The sequence below is a fragment of the Triturus cristatus genome, chromosome 5_2 (genome assembly GCF_964204655.1).
Source record: "Triturus cristatus chromosome 5_2, aTriCri1.1, whole genome shotgun sequence".
NCBI lineage: Eukaryota > Metazoa > Chordata > Amphibia > Caudata > Salamandridae > Triturus > Triturus cristatus.
Window position 1 is genome coordinate 450,920,308 of NC_140588.1, and position 20,325 is coordinate 450,940,632.

Genomic DNA, 20,325 nt, shown 5'->3' on the forward strand with positions numbered 1-20,325 from the left:
ATATAGGTGGCCAGGTGCAGGGGGTAAAACACTAGCCCCTCTTTTCCGCTGCAAGCAACGTCAGGCCTTCGAGGTGCCCTTGTCAGACTATGCTGCTTACTTAATCGCCTGCTGTCGGACCTTCCATCCCCTTAAAACTCGTAGTCAGCGCTGTTCGAGTACAGGCTGTGGTTCCCCGAGCTCTGGTGCCCCAATAGTGTACCTTTCAGCCCTAGATCTCCTCAGCTGGAGCCACCGCTCATCAACTCCGCTGTCTGCCTCATCAAGCCGCCACCGGTTTTCTAGCCCACATCTGCCACTTACTACAGCACCTGCTTGAATTTTCCAGCCTACTTTCAGGCCGAATGTTCTTAGGCTATGCTGTCAGGATTTCAGTGCTCCAGTACTCGTCTCGGCTGCCCACCACGGAACCAAACACCCTCCTCCGGGCTGCGGCCCAGTGGGTCACTCCCGAGCCCACCTCCTGCTTCCAGTGGAATCCTTTTCCGAGCTTGCTTTGCACAGACTGCCCTTTAGTCTTTAGGCCTGGTCGCGGTGCGCCTTTCCCTGACGTCTTCCTTCCTTGGGGCAGATGTCTTCGGCAGCAGGGCACCCAGACGCAACCCACCCGGGATTGCCTTCTTCAGCAGGGGGGGGGGGGGGGGTGTACTTCCACTCACTATGATCTATTCCCCTCTGCTCGGCAGCACTGGTAGCAAAGCCGCACTGCAGTTTGCCACTGATCAGGGTGGACGTTGGCTGGCCTTCCATGCCCTTTGGTGCCTGCCTCAGAACTCAGACTGTGCAGCGCTGTCACAGCCTCTGTATCAGTCACCTGTAGACTCTAGGATGGGGTTCGCAGTTCCTCCCCCTCCTCCCCAGGCTCCCAAGGGGACAGAGTCATCCATGGCGGGGTGCCCAGTCGTAGCCTGCCCAGGCTCACCTTCTTCCACGGAGGCTGGACGCCCTCCTCCCTCCGCTCCAGCCCCTGCCGTCCGGAGCGAAGTCAAAGAAGCGGCTCCCCCAGTCGGGCCCAAATCGGGTAAGATGGCTGCCGGCGGGCACTCGGACTGCTGCACACCTCAAGCCGATAACTCGTTCAATCGGCTGTGTGCTTAGCCTGTTAAGTGCCACGGTGAGACAGGCTATCCCCACGGGCTTGTTTATGTTAAATTACTATCCAGGCATTAGAGGATGGGGCAGGATTACTGGAGTCGATGGCAGTGCCAGTAGAAGAGTCTACTCAACCATCTTGTTCGGACACGCCCCCAAAATGTGTGCATTATTTTCGGATAGTACGGCTCGGAAACAGTGAGCGAGGATTACCTCTTAATGTTTTTGAGCTGTGCTGTCTGGAAACAAAGCACTACTCAGAGAAATATTGGGTTAAAATAATTCACTGCAGCATAGAAAACGGGCACTGGGCTCAAAAGCTCATCGTGATATGACCCCTAAATTATAAGCAAGCCTACAAAAGGTATTATGTCTCAAAACAAAACATGTATGGTGTTTGATCTGCATTTTTTGTACGGCATTTTTTTCTAACATAGCTTTTACTTTGCTTTTTAAAATTAAATTATAAACCTTTCACTTAAAATGTTACTAACAAAACTTTACACTACATACCTCTCCCTGCATTTCTTGTAGTTTACCGATGAAGCTGCTCTCCTGTCTACAAATTAGAGAGAAATGTTTAAATGCTTTGTAAAATGTTCTAATGAAGTAGTAGTAGATTGTGCACTTCTTTAGAAAAGGTTAAATTCCAAAAATTATCTGATCAAACTGATTTGTGTGCCACGTTTGGCAAATGCCTGCCTGACATGTGTGATAACTGTGAAAGGGGCCAAGTCCCTAGGGGCAACTTGGACTCAACCATGCACAGCGTAGAGGGTTAATACACCAACTGTAATATATTTTCAACCCAAATTAATGTATTTATGACTGTATTTATTTTCATACATTATTCATTTTGCTTTCATCAAGCAAAGTTATACATTCCAAAAAACATAAATGTATCAACACAAAATAATTTTCAACTTTATGCATGTTTCACAGTTACATTCCAAAAACTGTTTGAAACAAAATCAAAGTAACAGAAGAAATAACGCCCAATGCATTTCAGGACGGGCTGTCCGTTCATCAGGTGCAAGCCTGTTGAGAAAACAAAATAATTCATCATGCACTTTTATGGTTCTATATACACAACTAATTGTATATTTTTTAATGAACACAAAAATGGTACCCGGTTCACCAATGCTTAGCAAGTTTTATGTGAGTATGAAATGCAAACAGCGAGGAAAGCAACCTGAGAGTCCTTCCTACACCACCTACAAGTGCAACCAACCTCAATGAATAAAATGCACTTACAAAGATAACAACAATATAACGAGCGTATTTGAAGGTACCACCACGACAACGGACTCCTGAAAGGGGGATAAAACATTGTCAGCGAAACGATTCCCCTCCATGGGGTTAATACACTACCACCCATACATGCCAACATACCTGCTAAACAATTATTGAAGCAAGGTTTCCTGGTTTAAAACATCTTCATTCTTAGAACCCCGTGATATCTGTCGGGACATAAGGACCCTCAATGAATACCCAAAACACTGCTCTCAAAGATTTAGGATTGTCCAGATACACGCACTACTGCAAGCTTAACAGGAAGCGGGTCGCAGTCCATATTATCAGCAACAGAATGGTCTTACCTCAGCAAACGACGCACGAGCCTCTTACACGAAAGTGGCGGATCGTGGAGATGATTACCGGCGTTCGGAATAAGAGCTGGTTCTGAGTCTCGCGAGACTCACTGGTCTTCCAAAGCGTGGGCGCCATGATAGAATGGGCTCCTGATCAACAAAAGAATCACCTTCAAGCTCCTCATGCAGGCCTACTAAGCCCTCCACAAAACCGGACCCGCATACCTCAACCACCGCCTATCCTTCTACACACCCACCAGACATGCGGTGCAACAAGTTTGACCCTAAGGACAAAGCTATTTATACGCAAGCTATGAAAGCTTATTTTAATAATGTGCATACCGAAAAGAAAAACTTTTTTGCCTCGAAAATAAGGGGCGCAGCTAATAAGAGTAAAGACATTTTTAAAATTGTGAAGGATTTCTCATCCCCTAACGTTGTATATATGCCTTTTATTCCCACCTCGGCTTGGGTCCATCAAATGGCCAGTTTTTTCTATGATAAGATTTGCCTTACACAACAATCATTTGATGCTATGGCCCCTTCTGGAATTGGTGAGACATGGGGTGTGAACCCCTTGCTTCCTGGGGTTAGTCACTTGTTGACCCAATTTCCTCCCATCTCTTTGGATAAATCCCTTGAGATCATGGTATCAATGAAGTCGGGCTCCCCCTCTGACCCATGTCCTGCAAAAATGTTGAAGAATATTGCAGTCTATAAATCCTGCCGTTAATTTAGTTTTAAATACTTCGCTTGGAAAGGGAATTGTCCCTAACTGTTGGAAAAAGGCAAAAATCATTCCTCTCTTCAAGAAATTCATGGCTGACCCGACAGTTGCATCCAATTATAGGCCCGTATCCCTGTTGCCTTTCTTTTCTAAGGTACTCGAGAAGTACGTTAGTACAGTGCTAACAGACTATGTGGAAGTAAACCATGTTCTTCACTATAGTCAGTCAGGCTTTAGAGCCACTCTTAGCACGGAAACAGGACTGCTGGAAGTTTCAGAAACCATTAAAACTCAGTTGAATAAAGGGGGCAGTGCCGTGGTGATACTGCTGGATTTATCTGCGGCCTTTGACACAATGCCCCATGATCGGCTTCTGCGCAGGTTAGAGGAGTGTGGTATTGGGGGCACGGTGTACAATTGGTTTGCCTCATTTCTGAGTGAGCGGCAGCAGGAAATTTGGTCTCCTCCCCTATCTGCTGTAATTCCACCAATGAAGGTGGGTGTCCCACAGGGCGCTATTTTAAGTCCCACACTTTTTAATATCTATATGGCCCCACTTGCCCACCTTGCAGAGTCACACGGAGTGAAGATTGTCTCTTACGCAGACGATACTCAACTATTGTTCACGTGTGACAAAGAGGTGAATTTCAGAGGAATGGAGATTAATAGATATGTCAAACAATGGAAGGAGTGGGAAAATAATCAATATCCAACAATCAAATATTGGAGTCCAAAAAGAAATTATTATCCAGAAAAGTCTCTTCCAATTAAATGTCTTTCTTTTTTCCAAGTTTTTTCCAATATGATGCTCCAACACATTCTTAGAAGTCCAAACAAATTTTAAATAACCACAGCCAACGCGTTTCGTCCCCCTTGGGACCTCATCATCATCGATCAGTTTCCTGGTAGAATCCACTGCTTCAGGCAGCACCAGGAACTGATCGATATAGATAATAAGACTTTCATTGAGATATTGGCCTTTATCATTGAGGACTTGTTTTGTGGAAGGTACTATATAGAAGAGGAGAACTGACATGGATCTAGAAAATTCAAAATATATTTGAAAGAAGTTATTCAATTTTGAAGAGAATAGATACTCAATGAACATTAGCATGCCTCCATGACTGACATTTTATATTGACGCAACATTACTCAGGAGCCCTGATGAGGTCCCAAGGGGGACGAAACGCGTTGGCTGTGGTTATTTAAAATTTGTTTGGACTTCTAAGAATGTGTTGGAGCATCATATTGGAAAAAACTTGGAAAAAATAAAGAAATGTAATTGGAAGAGACTTTTCTGGATAATAATTTCTTTTTGGACTGCAATATTTGATTGTTGGATATTGATTATTTTCCCACTCCTTCCATTGTTTTACATATTATTTGCATGTTAGTGGTTTTAACGGTGGGCCACTGGAGGTGGAGTGGAACAGTATACGTTTTGCATCAATTGTATTCATTATATATTCATCGGTGCACACATTTTGACTCTCATCGTTTCAGGTAGTTGGAGATTAATAGATGTTTGACTCTTCTCGTGGTTACGTCTCAATCAACTTGAGTGCAACCCTGAGAAGTCCGAAATCATTTATTTTGGGAGCCCTCCATGTGAAGAGTGGAGCCTTTGGTGGCCCCAAAATATGGCTCCTCCCTCTGCTCCAGTTAGTACTGTAAAGAATTTAGGAGTGAGACCTGATGCTAGCTTAATAATTAAGACTCAAATACAAGCTGTTGCAGGCACATGCTTTGGTTTGATAAAAAGGGTGAGGAATTTCCTTCCTCTGCGTCCGGTGTAGGACCGTAAGATCATAGTGCAAGCTCTAATTACATCCAGGTTGGATTATGTAAACATCCTGTATCTGGGCCTTCCTGAATATTTACTCAATCGGCTACAGGTTGTCCAGAACGCCGCCGCCAGAGGTATTCTTATGGAAAGTCCCAGAACACATATGTCACCCCACCTGAAGGCATTGCACTGGCTCCCAGTTAGGAAGAGGATCCAGTTCAAAGCTTTAGTGCTGGCCCACCAAGCATTCCATGGTACGGGCGCCGTGTATCTGAGAAAGAGGATTCATCACTATCAGCCCCAATGAGCCTTAAGGTCCTCAGGGCAGTCCCTCATGCTCATCCCTAAGTTTGCTCGCTCTCGGATGGGGGGGACGTTCCTTTCAGGTTCTAGATACACGCTTGTGGAATGACCTGCCTTTACATCTCAGACAGGCCCAGGACTTGCTCCTTTTTAGGAGACAACTAAAAACATGGCTGTTCCAGAAATAGTACTTCAGTAGGGTTGGCGGAGCTCCTCTGTTACGGCTGTGGTGGTTTAGCGTCGGGACACTCTATGTGAGTAGCGGCGCGCTTTACAAACACTTATTTTCATTTCATTTCATTTCATCTCCACCCCACTCACCTGGCACTGGCCACTATCCCACGGATCCGCAAGAACTCGGCTGGAGGAATATCCTTCTCATAGCTTGCTGCGAAGATCTGGAGTTCCCTGCCTCTGCATCTCAGGCAATACCCATCGCTGCCTCAATTCAGGAAGGACCTCAAGACTTGGCTCTTCAACTGAACTGCAGGACCCCCTCCCCCGGCGCCTTGAGACAGTAATGGGTGATTAATCACACTTTACAAAAAATTTCACATAAAGGAAGGTGCACTCAAAGCTAAGTCCCAATCAATACATATATTCCAGAACAATTTTTTCTTCCTTTATTTTAGAAACAGCCAACGCGTTTCGTTCCCTTTGCCATAGGAACTTCTTCAGGGCTTATTAGTAAATCGAGGGATATAAATCCTTCAATAAGACATAACTGAGGCAAAATAATCAGAATTCAGTTTGGCGTATGGAGTATAATAATTAACGTCTTCAATGTTGAAGGTGTGACTACGACCCCTCGGGGGAAATAAGTATTGTCTATCAGGAAGTAGTCCCTCAGAAGGGTAACAGCCCATATAAAGCTTTAAAATCAACAAATCCCAAAGTGACGGGCGACATGATAACCGGCAGCGACGTTGTTGCACCAAATTTATTAATCTATTATATAATTTTTTATTTTATTTTGGAATTGAAGTGCTTAAACCTGGTCCGTCGTTGGTGTTGCTTTGTTTGTACACTTTACAAAAACTCTGAATTCAATCGCACATTCATTCCGATACACTCGGAAAGAGGGACAAAGTGCACAAATTGTGGCATAACTGCAATACTCTGAAGTTTCCGAAATGCCATGCGCACCGCTCTATAAAACTATGCACTTCATAAATTAAACGATGATGAATTAACGCATTAAGAAGCGAACAAATAGCTAGAGAATATACCAATGAATGAATGAATGCTTAAAGTAAAGAAAGGAAAAGTCTACTTCAGCTCTCAAAACGAAGCCATCACAATGCGATAATGTACCATGAACAGTGTCACATTTGTCACAGATTGTTGAAGAAAAGCCACGCAAGTTTTTCAACAACCGGCTTGGGCAAACTGTTGTGATAGAAATACACAGGGGGCCTTGCTCACAAAGGTAAACCTACGCTTTTGGAGTACGTTTACTATTTTGTTTCTACTCATAAACTACGAGTGTAGTATGTGTAGTATCTTTACGTTTAGTGTGGCTCTCTGCACAGTAGAGGGTAGGACGGTCTCTGCAGTCATAAAAATACTACAGGTAACACTACACTCGTAGTTTGTGTATAGTAAAAATAGTAAACTTACACGAAAAGTGTGTTTACTTTTGTGAATACGGCCCTGTATGTTTCTGTTGCATTCTCATCACATTCGTAGAGTACAAAAGAATGTAAAACAATATACAAACTCCATTCTGCAACTCGACTTTACAGGCTGTTCAAAAAATATAGCGTAAATATACAGGCTCCTAACCCACTGAAGGGGAGACAAGATAGCAAAAAGCTTTGACAAAGCCAATAGGTCTAACTTAGTGATGCTAATACACACACATCGATGCGTGCCCGTGGTTGCCTGCCTCGGACCTTAAAGCTAATTGCAGTAAGCGCCTCAGAATGCAAAATAAAAGTACCAGGAGAGGAAGAAGGTCGGGCAGAAGAGGGAAAGGGTGCTGAAAGCAAAAGATCCTTAGACATTCTAGTTGGGAGGGTGACATTTTAGAGGCAAGGGACGGATGCGCTCTACTGATGTGGAATAGCATGTGTTAGCACCTTTTACGGCATGACTGTGTTTCTATAGGGTATTGTGTGCACATATTTTGTTATTCAAATAAAGATAGCCCAAGGGAAGGGCGGAGCTCCTGCAGAATAACGTAACGCTATAGGCAGGAGAAAAGTGACGCTGTTGGTCTGAGAATGGGGAAGCTAGAGGCTGTAACATGATGGTTTACAGCGTGGTGGAAAGCTCAGGGGTATTAAAAGGCTTCAGAGGCACATTAGGTTGGAGATGAAGAACAGAGAACGCCGCCGGCAGAAAAGTGGATATGGACGTAAAAGGAATCAGAGATGAGGAAATACTAACCTGGGGGAGAAGGCAGGCGTTAGGAGAAAGTAAGAGCTGGTAAAGGTGAAAGGTCTGGCTTTAATATGCTAACGCATGCAAGCACGGAAATGCACAGATGCAGCATGCACGCATTAGCACACCACAACTGCGTTCTTCGGCTCGGCCAATGATTGTTTAAGATAGTGAATGGCAGCACAGTTTCGCTATTATCGAGCACTGTGAAGAGCAGGCGTTACTAGCAGCTAATTAATCGTTTTAATCTACTCTGAAAGATTTACTGCCGAGTTAACCCTGCAAGGCCTCGAAATTGCGACCTACAGGCCATATTAAATGGGGTATGGTGCGATGGAAATCTCAAGCAAAGCGTATCGTTGATCACGTGGACTTCTTATGGTATCTGGAGAAATTAATCAAGAATTTGGGAATTAAGGCAGAAAAAACATCAAACAGAGAAGCTCCCTAAAGTGGCAAAGGGGCGTTCGCTGAAGCAGGCACCAAGTATGAGAGTAAGACCTATAAAAAGGAGCATTAAATGTGCCTGGTTAATGACAGTCAGTGCAAGGACTTGTTAGAGGGGCAGCATTTCCTGCTACAATGGCAATAGTGTCCCATTGTCTCACTGGTGTGGCAAACAACATTCAGTTTCAGAGTTGTTCAGTGATTTAAATGGGAAAAAATAAGTGCATGTACTCTTCAAATTGAGCTGGAGCGTGGCTAGTGGGCGGGGTTAGAGGCGGAGTGAGACATGAGGATACAAAACACTTCTATTCAGTATTTATTTGCCCTTGCATTGCCCTGGATAGTGGTCTCAAACTTTCCATATGTGCCGATTAACAGCTAAAACCCTGAATGAGCCAAGCCATCAACAGTACTTTTAGCACTTTCAGGCTAATAATGAATGTCTATGACAGTAGAGACTCTGGCACTTACACCGGTTGCAGGACAGAACAATACATGTGAGAAATGTATCAATATAAATTAAATGTGTTAACTTGTTACACAAAATGAAGGCCAAACACCAAATGTTCATGTTTCCTTGTTTTGTAATATTTGCAGCTTCTTAATATCATAATAATGATAATGTTCTTAATTGCTTACATTTGGCACAATTCTTATATATTGAATAGTGTACACAGACAAGCATTCCACGCATCTCTTTCCAAATACCTGCTGATTCCCTTCCTCTCTGATTTTGTTTCTCGCTCTCAGACAAACATTCACTCTCTATCTGGCTTCACATCTCTAACCTCGCCATCCCTCCTGCACTCTCTCCAGTTTGTAGCTAATTCTTTCCCACTCTCTTTACCCCAACTGTATCCTATTGCTCTCTCTACCATCACTCTTTCTATTTCTAATCTGCCGTCTCTGTGCCTCTCTTCCACTTTCCATATCCGTCTGGATTTCTTCCCTGTCTCTATCTGGTTTACCCCTTCTGCCTATCTATCTTTTCCTACTTTAAACTCACTGCTCCTTCCCCCTCACTCTTCACCTTCACTCACCCCCATTCTCCCTCCTCTCCCCGCGGCAGAAGGCCCGACGACCGGAGAGCTTGCAGTGACAGAGAGTGAACACTGCAGAAACCTGAGCACTTGCAGAGTCCAGCAGGGTAGAGGTCAGGGTATCAACAATACTGGCCTCCGATGGGAAGGTTAGTTGACCTCCTCCCACCTCACCTGGGCACCAGGGAGGCCGATTCGGTCTTAGTCACCACCTCATCCCCACCCATCAAGGACTCAATGTCGCCACAGCAGGCGGGCGGGGTGGGGGTGGATTCACAAGGGCAAGTGAGTCAGGAGAAAGACAGTCAAACCTCAGTGGGAGGCCAAGGGGTGGAAATGGCCCTTTTTACCTGGGTTCCGCCACGGCCACTCTGGCACACGCCCTCGCCTATGACCCAAACATTAATAAGACAACCCAGCTTCGACGTCTGGCAGCCGGGTGTTGAGGATAAGGAGAGTTTCCATTTGGGTAGGAACAGAGCAGAGGCCCTCTTGCCCTTAGGGCACGGGTACTCATAGTACGGCCTGCGGGCTGCCAGCGGCCCTGCAAGCCTTTCTTGGTGGCCTGCGGACCTTGCAGACATCGTACCGTTTTTTGTGTGTTTTTAGGTCTCGCGTAGACAGCACTTGCGCTGTCGCAAGACCTATAGTAAATACAATATCGAGGGTAATTTCTCCTGCTGCTTGCAATTGGTTAACACTAGCATTGCTGTTGTTATCTTGCTTACTGTTCGCTGGCGATCCCATACGCCACTTCCGTTTTGGGAGGAAGCAGCACCGACCAACTACAGTTTCCCTACACTGCGAGTGTTTATATCTTATTTTGGGGACTACTTTTTTTGAGGTCGAGCATCAAACACACACACATGCATACATAATCAGCACGGCGCCCTTTCACGAGCGCCGCGCTGTTAATGGTCCCATTATTTCCTCCACCCTCGCTCTCCACTTCCCTCTACCCCTCCTGCTCGTCAGTGACCAGGTTCCAGCTTGTGTAAACAGCAGGCGCCTATCTTTATGCGTTGCTCACCACAAATGCAACGTTACGCTTTAACTTACATACAATGTTTGAAATGTGCTGCATGTCGACGTTTTTTTATTTAATTTACAAGTGTGACACGCATACATACATTATCAGTGTTGCGTCCTTTCACGAGCGCCGCGCTGTTAATGGTTTGTTGTCTCTTTCCTTGCTCCTCCACCCCCTGCTCTCTCTGCTCTCACTCCCCCTCCCTCCTCGTCAGTCATCACCGGGCTACAGCGTGTGTGAATAGCAGGCAGCTATCTTTATGCATGGCTCACCACAAATGTAATGTTGTGCTTTAAACAGTGCCACACTGTGTTGGATTTAACTAAGCAGCCACACACCTTTCTTTTGTGCTGCGTGGCTCGCCTAAATCAACTTTTGAAAATATTTGTTTTCAAAAGCGGAAAAATGCCAGCTTTAACATTGGCGCCCATGTTCCCATTTTCATATGTTTGGTGTTGCCGCTTTTCCTACGTGGGCTGTTGTGTGCCCTGGACGTAGGTAGCGCCAATATCCCTGGAGCCCCTCCAAACATGCCGTACAGAGGCAGAAGGTTTGCTCACTTAGCTGCTGCACACCTTGAGAGTTTCACACCACTGCTCCCTTTTCACAGCGTGGGCTGCAGCGCTGCTAGCTTACACGGAGTGGCACCCGAGAGCCTGCCTATCTTGCCAATGCCTCCCACAGGATTCTCGCTCCGATGGGCTTATGGTTGGCGCACAGCACAGTGAAAACCCCTTTTGTGAAGCCTCATTCGAGTTCACGACGACGCTCGTATTAAGCACTACATGTGTTGTAACAGGTTTCTTTAGGGATAGCTTCCTTAGCTGCCGGTGAGCACAGTTCTGCAATGGCTCTTACTGTTTCATTAACTTTATAAAATGTGCCCACGAGTCAAACGTTCTTGGCTTCCTGTCTGCTATCTGCACGCAAATGCCAGAAGAGCTATGTCATCTTTGTAGGAAAGGTGCTTTTTTTCCAGATGTGGAAGAAATGGCTTTCTTTGTCTCTATTGATTATAATAAATAAACGAACCGCACTTGCATAACAGGCTTAAACCTGGTCCTAGTTTAGTGGCCCAGAGCTTTTTTTGAAAACAGTTAATGTTTATAAAGAACTAAACTCATATTCTTTTATGAAACAGTAAAAATGCAAGCTCTCTTCCTGTTCTTTGATTTTGCTAAATATGACCCATGTTGACCTTCAAGCTGTGAAAGGGAGTCTGGAGAAGTGCAGAATAGATAAATGTTGTTGTGAAATGCCAAAATAAAGCGCCACTGTGAACTATTTGTACAACGTTTTTGTACTATAATTTCTTTGACGTTTTGTTGTTTTTAGCATTGCGCCTAGTGTTTGTTTACCCATCTTTAAAATCGAGCCACAGTAGCGAATAACCTACTTCACTGATGTGCTTAGGTACCAGTAATTTGATACTTTTACACACACTAAAATTACATTTGCGAATGATGAATGTGTAAGAGCTTGTCATGCTTTTTAAAGTGTCAGTTTATGAAACACTTTCGTTTATATGCTACATACAATTTCCATCTGGATTGCAAAACCGAACAAACACAATGGCTCATAGACCATGTCACCTGTGAGACGCCAGTCAGTGTTGACTTTTAGTCAGAAATCTTGCTTTGGATAACATTTGATTATGTTTCCCTCATTCTTTTTGTTTGCGTTTTGGTGCATGCAGATCTGCATATCAGTGGGTAAGCACATAAATGAAAGGAATTGTCATTTACAATGCCAATTACTCAAACTCTTGCAAATGCGAGACCTATTGCATTGCAAATGCTTGTTTTTTACAGTGTCAGCAAACACAGACTCTGCTCTGTGGGGTCGGGCGATTCAAGTGATAGTCCGAGTGGAGCTGCAGGGGTGCTAAGAAGAGTTGAAATACAACGAAGCCTTGTTATCATGCAAATGGCCTCTTAAAGACCTGTGAAGTACTCGGGTGGGGCTGTATGTGTGCCCGGGAAGGGAAGCTGCCTCAGCTGCCACACAAGCGGGGGTGAGGTGACAAAGAATGACAGAGGACAGCAGGGTGTGAGAGTCGGGTGAGGTGACAGAGGGCAGTAGGGAGAGACGGAAACAAACAGAGACAGATAGAGATAGAGACAGAGACAGACAGGGACAGGCTGACAGATAGAGACAGAAACAGATAGAGGCAGAGACAGATAGAGACAGAGACAGATAGAGGCAGAGACAGGGACAGACTGACAGAGACAGAGACAGATAGAGGCAGAGACGGAGAGAGGTAGAGACAGACAGAGACAGACAGCGATAGAGACAGAGAGAGAGACAGATAGAGAGACAAAGATAGAGGCAGGGACATATAGAGGCAGAGACAGATAGAGGCAGAGACAGGCAGGCAGAGACAGATAGAGGCAGAAACAGACAGAGATAGAGACAGACAGAGACAGATAGAGGCAGAGACAGGGACGGGGCAGACAGATAGAGGCAGATACAGCCAGAGACAGACAGAGACGGAATAGGGAGACAGAGGGAGGGAGACAGATAGAGACAGGGGCAGACAGAGCTACATAGAGGCATAGACAGGGACAGACAGATAGAGGCAGAAACAGACAGAGATAGAGACAGACAGAGACAGACAGAGACAGGGACAGACAGAGACAGAAACAGGGACGGGCAGATGGATAAAGACAGAGACAGACAGAGACGGAAAGGGAGACAGAGGGAGGGAGACAGAGACAGGGACAAACAGAGACAGGGACAGACAGAGACAGATAGAGGCAGAGACAGGGACAGACAGATAGAGGCAGAGAGAGACAGAGAGGCAGAGAGATGGAGAGGGAGACAGAGAGGGAGACGTAGGGAGACAGAGGGAGACAGGGAGTGGGAGGGAGAGGGAGGGAGGGAGACAGAGGGTGACAGAGGGAGGGAGAGGGAGGGAGAGAGGGAGGGACACAGAAAGGGAGACAGAGGGAGGGAGACAGAGGGAGGAAAACAGAGCGAGGGATACAGAGAGAGGGAGACGGAGGGAGGCAGAGGGATGGAGGCAGAGGGAGACAGAGGGAGGGAGTCGGGGGAGACAGAGGGAGGGAGTCAGGGGGAGACAGAGGGAGGGAGAGGTAGACAGACAAAGGGAGGGAGGCAGAGGGAGGGAGACAGAGGGCGACAGATAGAGGGAGGGAGACAGAGAGGGAGACAGAGAGAGAGGGGGATAGAGAGAGAGGGAGACAGAGAGAGAGGGGATAGAGAGATAGAGAGAGAGGGAGACAGAGAGAGAGGGAGACAGAGAGAGAGGGAGACAGAGGGAGGGAGACAGAGGGAGGGAGACAGAGAGGGAGGGAGACAGAGAGAGAGTGAGGGAGACAGACAGAGGAAGACAGAGAGGGAGACAGAGGGAGACAGAGAGTGGGAGACAGAGGGCGAGACAGAGGGAGAGACAGAGGGAGGGAGACAGAGAGAGACAGATAGAGGGAGACAGAGCGGGAGGGAGACAGAGGGAGACAGAGAAAGACAGACAGAGGGAGACAGACAGAGGGAGACAGAGGGAGGGAGACAGCGAGGGAGACAGAGGGAGGGAGACAGAGGGAGGGAGACAGAGGGAGACAGAGAGGGAGACAGAGGGCAACAGACAAAGGGAGGGAGAGAGAGGCAGAGGGAGACAGAGGGAGGAGGGCGACAGGCAGAGAGAGGAGGGCGACAGACAGAGGGAGACAGAGGGAGGGAGACAGAGGGAGGGAGTAAGGGGTAGACAGAGGGAGGGAGACAGACAGAGGGAGACACACAGAGGGAGGGAGACAGAGGGAGGGAGACGGAGAGAGAGGGAGACAGATAGAAGTAGAGAAACATAGAAGGAGTCAGATAGAGGGAGACAGAGGGAGGGAGACAGAGGGAGGGAGAGAGAGGGAGGGAGACAGAGAGAGGGAGGGAGACAGAGAGAGGGAGAGAGAGATAGAGAGAGGGAGGGAGACAGAGAGAGGGAGGGAGGGAGATAGAGAGAGGGAGGGAGACAGAGAGAGGGAGAGACAGATAGAGAGAGGGAGGGAGACAGACAGAGGGAGGGAGGGAGAGAGAGAGAGATAGAGAGAGGGGGAGAGAGAGAGAGAGAGAGAGAGAGAGAGAGAGAGAGAGAGAGAGAGAGAGAGAGAGAGAGAGAGAGAGAGAGAGAGAGAGAGATGTGTATGCCGGGTACGTGGCTCAGTGGACGAAGTCATTCGCTGCAGGGGCCTGTGTACCACCTCATGGCCACAGTTTTTTTTTGTTGCTCTAGCCCCGCCTCCTCCCCCCAATGACCCCGCCCCCATGGTGCGGCCCTCGGCCACAAACAACACTGTAAATTTGGCCCCCGAGAGAAAGTTTGTGAGTACCCATGCCTTAGGGCATGCCTCCGATAGGCTGTTCAATCCCCATCGGGCAGCTTGCCAATGTCACAGCAGAATAATATCGACAGACGGCCAACATGCTGCCAAAAAAACGGCATGCAACTGGCCCTCGGGCACCAGTCCAGTGCCCAACGCATCAATCTGACTCAAAGTACCGGTACTCTCCTTAACAGTGGAGAAGTGCCAGTACACAGCTAGCCAAAAATAAGAAGTGCTGGTATTTAGTACCGGCGAGTACCGGCTCATTTAAAGCACTGGAGTTGTTGAATTCAAGAACTATCGCGACACATCAACCGATTTAACATTGTTACGATCTGAGTGTTAAAAAACCTGAGAGATAAAATTGAGGCAAGGAAAGGTGGTAAGCAATGTTATTACTGATGTCACTCTTAATTGTAGCAGTGGCCGATTCGTTTTGTCATTGCAGTACCACTGGAATTGTGCGGCCGGGGAGCACCAAATTATACAGCATGATCAGTTTCTGCTAGAAACATTTCTTGTGTTAAAATCTCGGAATCGCATTACTACCGTGGACCTGAATAAATACAGACATAATTAGGTGCATTTTAATTTCACGTTTGTGTAGGTTGTCAATCTCATATTAATATGATATCAGTAGCGGTCGTGGAGGGAGTTTCGCGGGGCGGGGCGGGCGGGTGAGGGGCAAGGTGGGGTGTAGTAAACTCAAGCTCACGGCCAACTGGAGTAATGTAAAGAAATAAATAAATAAAACAAATTATATTGCACGCGCTGAAATGCCAAATGTGTTTCAGCACGCGCAATGAAATTTGTTTTATTTATTTCTTTCTGTACATTACTCCGGTCAGCCGTGAGCCGGAGTTTACTCCCCCCACCCTGCCCCTCCACCGCCCGCGAAACTCCCTCCACGGGCTGCTACTGTATGATATGATTCAGGTCAAGGGGAAGGGTGGCTTAAAGCTGCTACCCAGGCCTTTATCAGGACAATTCAAATACATGAGGTCAAATCCTTCACCTGCCCGAATATGAAAAACCAAGGAAATGCCTGTGCATAGACTACTTGGAATATTGTTTGTGTTATAAATCAGTTTGTTTCACCTTAAAAGTGAATATTTCACAGGAGATAACCTACCACTAGTATGTCCATTTAATTGAGATTTCTACATCAATATACAGTATGTTAAGGTATCATTGGTGAGATTACTGTTACCAATTACAGTCCAAATTCAAAACTATTATGAGTTGGGGTGCACGAGTAAAAGGAATCAACCACCACAATCCCTAATTGGGGACCTCCTAAACGGGTGTATTCCTTCTTAACTATATATAATAAAACTCAACACTCCCCAAAGTTACATAATATTACAATGATGCAATAAAAAAAGGCCAAGTAATTCAAATCCGTATTAAACCAATAAGCACAATGATGTGTTGTAATGTTTTAAAAAGATACTTTCTTAGTAGATCATTTCTGACAAAAAAGAAACTGAGAGGTAAATTTACAATAAAATATTGGAGCACGTAGCTGGGCCAAATTTGGCAGCGCCGTGCTCCAACAGTTTCAAAATGCAGAGATGCGCCATATTCACAAGAATACGACACACCCGTGTTTCCCCTAGCTCTGACGCAAACAAGCTGCCTAGCGCCAGAGCGGGTTCCCTGCCACCATGTTGCAAGGGTGCTGCACTGCAGGGATGATTGTTAATGTGCAGGAAGGGATACCTTCCTGCACATAACAATAAATAATAGCGATTTGCTCCTTCTATGTGTGCTGCAAAAAACGAGGAGAAATTAATAATTTCTACTCGTATCGCCATTCTAACGCCTGGTATACCATGGCGTTAGTTTTTGGCACTGCCTCAGCCTTGTAAATCTGGGGAAGCATCAAAAAGCAATTGGTGTTGTGTTGGAATGCCCACAGCAACACCCATTGGACGCCCCTTTGCAGCAGAGGACTGTGGCTAAAAGGGACATATTTACAAGATGGTGTTCAGCCACGCAAAGGGGCTTAGCACCACCTTGTAAATATGGAAAATGGTGCTGCGCCACCGGAGTGTAAACAAAAGTTACGCTTCAGTTAGGGCTTGTAAATATGCCCCAGAGTTTTATTAAGTACTTTTAATCAGTACCTTCTGCAAACAAGTACATAAAAAGAAACTTAAATGAATGAAATAAACAACATCGTGTGTGTCAAAATTAGCAACTCAAGCCTGACACCTGAACACTCAAGTCTCTGGCATGCAATACGCCCCTATCTGGCAAGGCATTACACATAATGACGGTCTGGAGGAAAGGATATCTATTCACTGACCATAGGCAACATCAAATTACCATATAAATGGTACATTGTCCTAGTTCAATTTCTTAAATATCAAAAAGCATACATACCACTGTGACTTTCTTTGTTAGAAAAATTCTTAATAATTTTTTATATGCAGACAAAAATTATTACACTAAAGATAAACAATAACAAAAACAAGTCACACATATATTGTTAGAACTGGGGGTCTCTAGTTGGCTGAGGTAGGTACTTTAGTCCAAATAGGGACCCTTGCTTCTAGTCAGGGATAGGAGGGACACACTCTTAGATAACCCCTGCTCACCCCCGGTAGCTTGGCACGAGCAGCCAGGCTTATCTCCAAGGCAATGTGTAAAGTATTTGCAACCACACTCCCAGTAACATAGTGATAACACCACAAATGGACACCACACTGATTTAGGAAAATAGCGGTATCTTTATCCAGAAGAAATACGATGAGACCAAACGATAAAAATAACCAGCATATGCGTATTCGTAATATTTCACTGGGCCGGTTAGTAGGCCCACAATCAAGCCAAGTCAAAACAGGCTTTATTCGATTTAAAATTCAAAATCATAAAAGCAGACATATGTTAAAAACAATATAAATTCCAGGACAAATAGCAAATGTACTAGACCAATGAAGTAAAAATGTGTTTTACACAACAATGGGCGATTCATGACATACATATCGGCCATCTAGAACGTCTTTGTCAAGCCATAAGACTCGAAAAACAAATTTCGACTAATTACTTGTTTTGTGGATTAAATGATTAATCGTTTCCTAACCCACAACACGCTCTTTAAAAAGCCCGCCACTGAACCAATGCAATAACAATTTTCCAACATCTGGAGATATACCAGGGCCGGGCGGCACTGCCTCCATCTACCTTTTTTTAGTAAAGGAATTAACCATCTGCGCCTTTCATTAATGTAAAATTTACAAAATAAAATAGCATGTAATGCAGTTTGTGGTGAGATGTTATCACAAGGGCAGCAACAAAGATCCCTTGACCAGTCATTAGTATCCGGGTGGGTAATAAGGCGATGAAAAGTCCCAAATCTGAATCTTGTAAGCAAAAATCTGTCAAATCCTCCAACGACACATGCTAGGTATGGTTGTATTTTGCTCGAAACGGTGATTATTTGATGATTTACCACCATGGTTTTATGCAATTCCAGGCTTAGTCTGATTTCTTCTAGATGTGTCATACAGATCTTTTTAAAGTCTTTTCGGTTGATGGAGGTCATATTTTCAGGTAGAGTGAAAAACTCCGGGCGTCCAATATCGTGTAAGAATTTTTTTACATATCTGAGCCAGGAAATTTTGCCCGCATTATCCAATCTCATGGCATCCATTATTATTTCTCTGTTAAGTCCAGTGCTATCCGAAGTCCAGATTCTATGCCACAGCAGGATCAGTTGGGTCTTTATTAAATCGGAAATGTAGCCTACACCCAACTCGCTGTGGCAATTAAAAACTGGTGCACTAGCTGGGACACCCAGGATAAACCTTAAAAAGCCATTTTCAATACATTGAATGGACATACACTCCTGAAATCCCCAGATGGCTGCCCCGTAAGTAGCTATACTTACGCACTTTACTTGATAGATTTTTAATAGCATTTCGGGCGGTCTTTTCCCCAGTTTATTTGAGAAATTTATAAGAGCCGCAATAGACTTCATAAAAAGTAAGCTCCTAGCCGTGACTGCTGCTGACCATGAGCCTGTTCTATTAAAAAGAACACCCAGATAACTAAATAAATTGGTGGTTTCCACCCGACTTCCACCCGCCTGGTAGCTTCTGTGGTTATTTATCTTCCCACCACAAGCCATGACAAAGCTTTTCTTTGCGTTCAATTTTAGGCCAAGTCTATCCATAAAACAAGTATAAAAAGAAAGCGCCCTTTGTAAACCAACCTGTGTACGGGCCATGAGCACTGCATCGTCAGCATAGAGGAGAGAGGCAATCGGGCGCGTATTAACTATTGGAGGATCCCTAGTATGCGTCACCAGCTCCTGTTCCAAAGCATTGGTATATAATGAGAACAGAAGTGGTGGCAAGACGCAGCCTTGCCTTACGCCCCTCTCCACCCTGAATGATGCAGTGCACTCGCCATTTATACCATAACGGACTTTAGCTCTAGCACCAGAATACAACTGCCTTACAAACAATATTAGAACGGGGTCGACTTTTAATCCATCTAAAACTTCCCACAGCTTATCATGTCTCACACAGTCAAAAGCAGCTGGGAGATCAACGAAAGCCAGGTAAAGTTTCCCTGCCTTAGCCTGTGTATATTTGCTAATTAAAATGCTAAGATTCAAAATCTGCTCATTTTTTCCTAGACCGGCTCTAAAACCATACTGCACATTGCTTAAAATGCCATTTTCTTCCGTCCATGATTGTAAATGGTTTAAAACGAGCCTGCCAGCTATCTTCATTAGGGAGTCCAACAAAGATATTGGACGATAACAAGCGGGATTCTCCCGTTCTCCCTTTTTGAAGATGGGAACTATAATTGACTCGTACCAAGTATCTATAAAACCATTTTCACAGCAAGCTTGCAACACCCTGGTTAAAAGTGGGCCCCATACCTCCATATTAGACTTGTAGAGGTCTATTGGTATCCCATCTGGGCCCGCAGCCTTGCCTCCCTTGCTAGCCTTAACTGCAGCATTCACATCTTTAAGTGAGATATTAAGATGGATAGGCATAAATTTCTGTTTTGCCCTTTCTATGATGTGATCCTGTACTATCAGCTTCGTGGCTCCCTGGTATGAATATACGTTAGTAAAAAAGTCTATCCAAGTGCTTTCCTCAATGGTCGCCTCAATTGATGGAACGTCCAAATTATTATTTTAAAATGGCGCATTCACGGCAGACCAAAATTTCGAGCTGTCCTTACTCTCGGCAGCCTCACACAGATTCTTCCATACATTTTCTTTCAACTCATTCTCCCTAGTTTTTCTGGCTGCATTATATAGCTTTCTACAAGTCCTAATCTCACAACTATCTCTTTCAGCACTATGCAATGCTCTCTTCAGGTTAGTGTAGCATTTAGTGCAATTTTGGTCAAACCATCCTTTATTACGATTACTTGTCCCTTTGCGTTCCACAGACAGTGTGCTTTTCACTGTCTCAGTGATGCTCTTAAAAGCTTTTAGAACGTCAGCATGCGATGGACTATCGCTTAAGCATGTTAAGATGGGGTCTAAAGCCTTAGTAACAATTTCCTTAGTTAACTCGGCAGGATCCCGGCTAGCCCATCGAATGGTGTAGCCGTTCTTCC

General features: G+C 45.2%; 1 protein-coding gene across 1 annotated transcript in view; it reads right to left on the bottom strand.

Annotated features, from left to right (window-relative positions):
• The window catches only part of LOC146823139 (uncharacterized), a gene marked incomplete at its 5' end in the record, with an annotated part of 688,665 nt that overhangs the window by 346,375 nt on the left and 321,965 nt on the right, over positions 1–20,325 (bottom strand). The window contains one exon of the mRNA XM_085606373.1: positions 1,606–1,651. Coding sequence (XP_085462499.1) covers positions 1,606–1,651 — 46 coding nt within the window. The remainder of the gene's footprint in view (positions 1–1,605; positions 1,652–20,325) is intronic.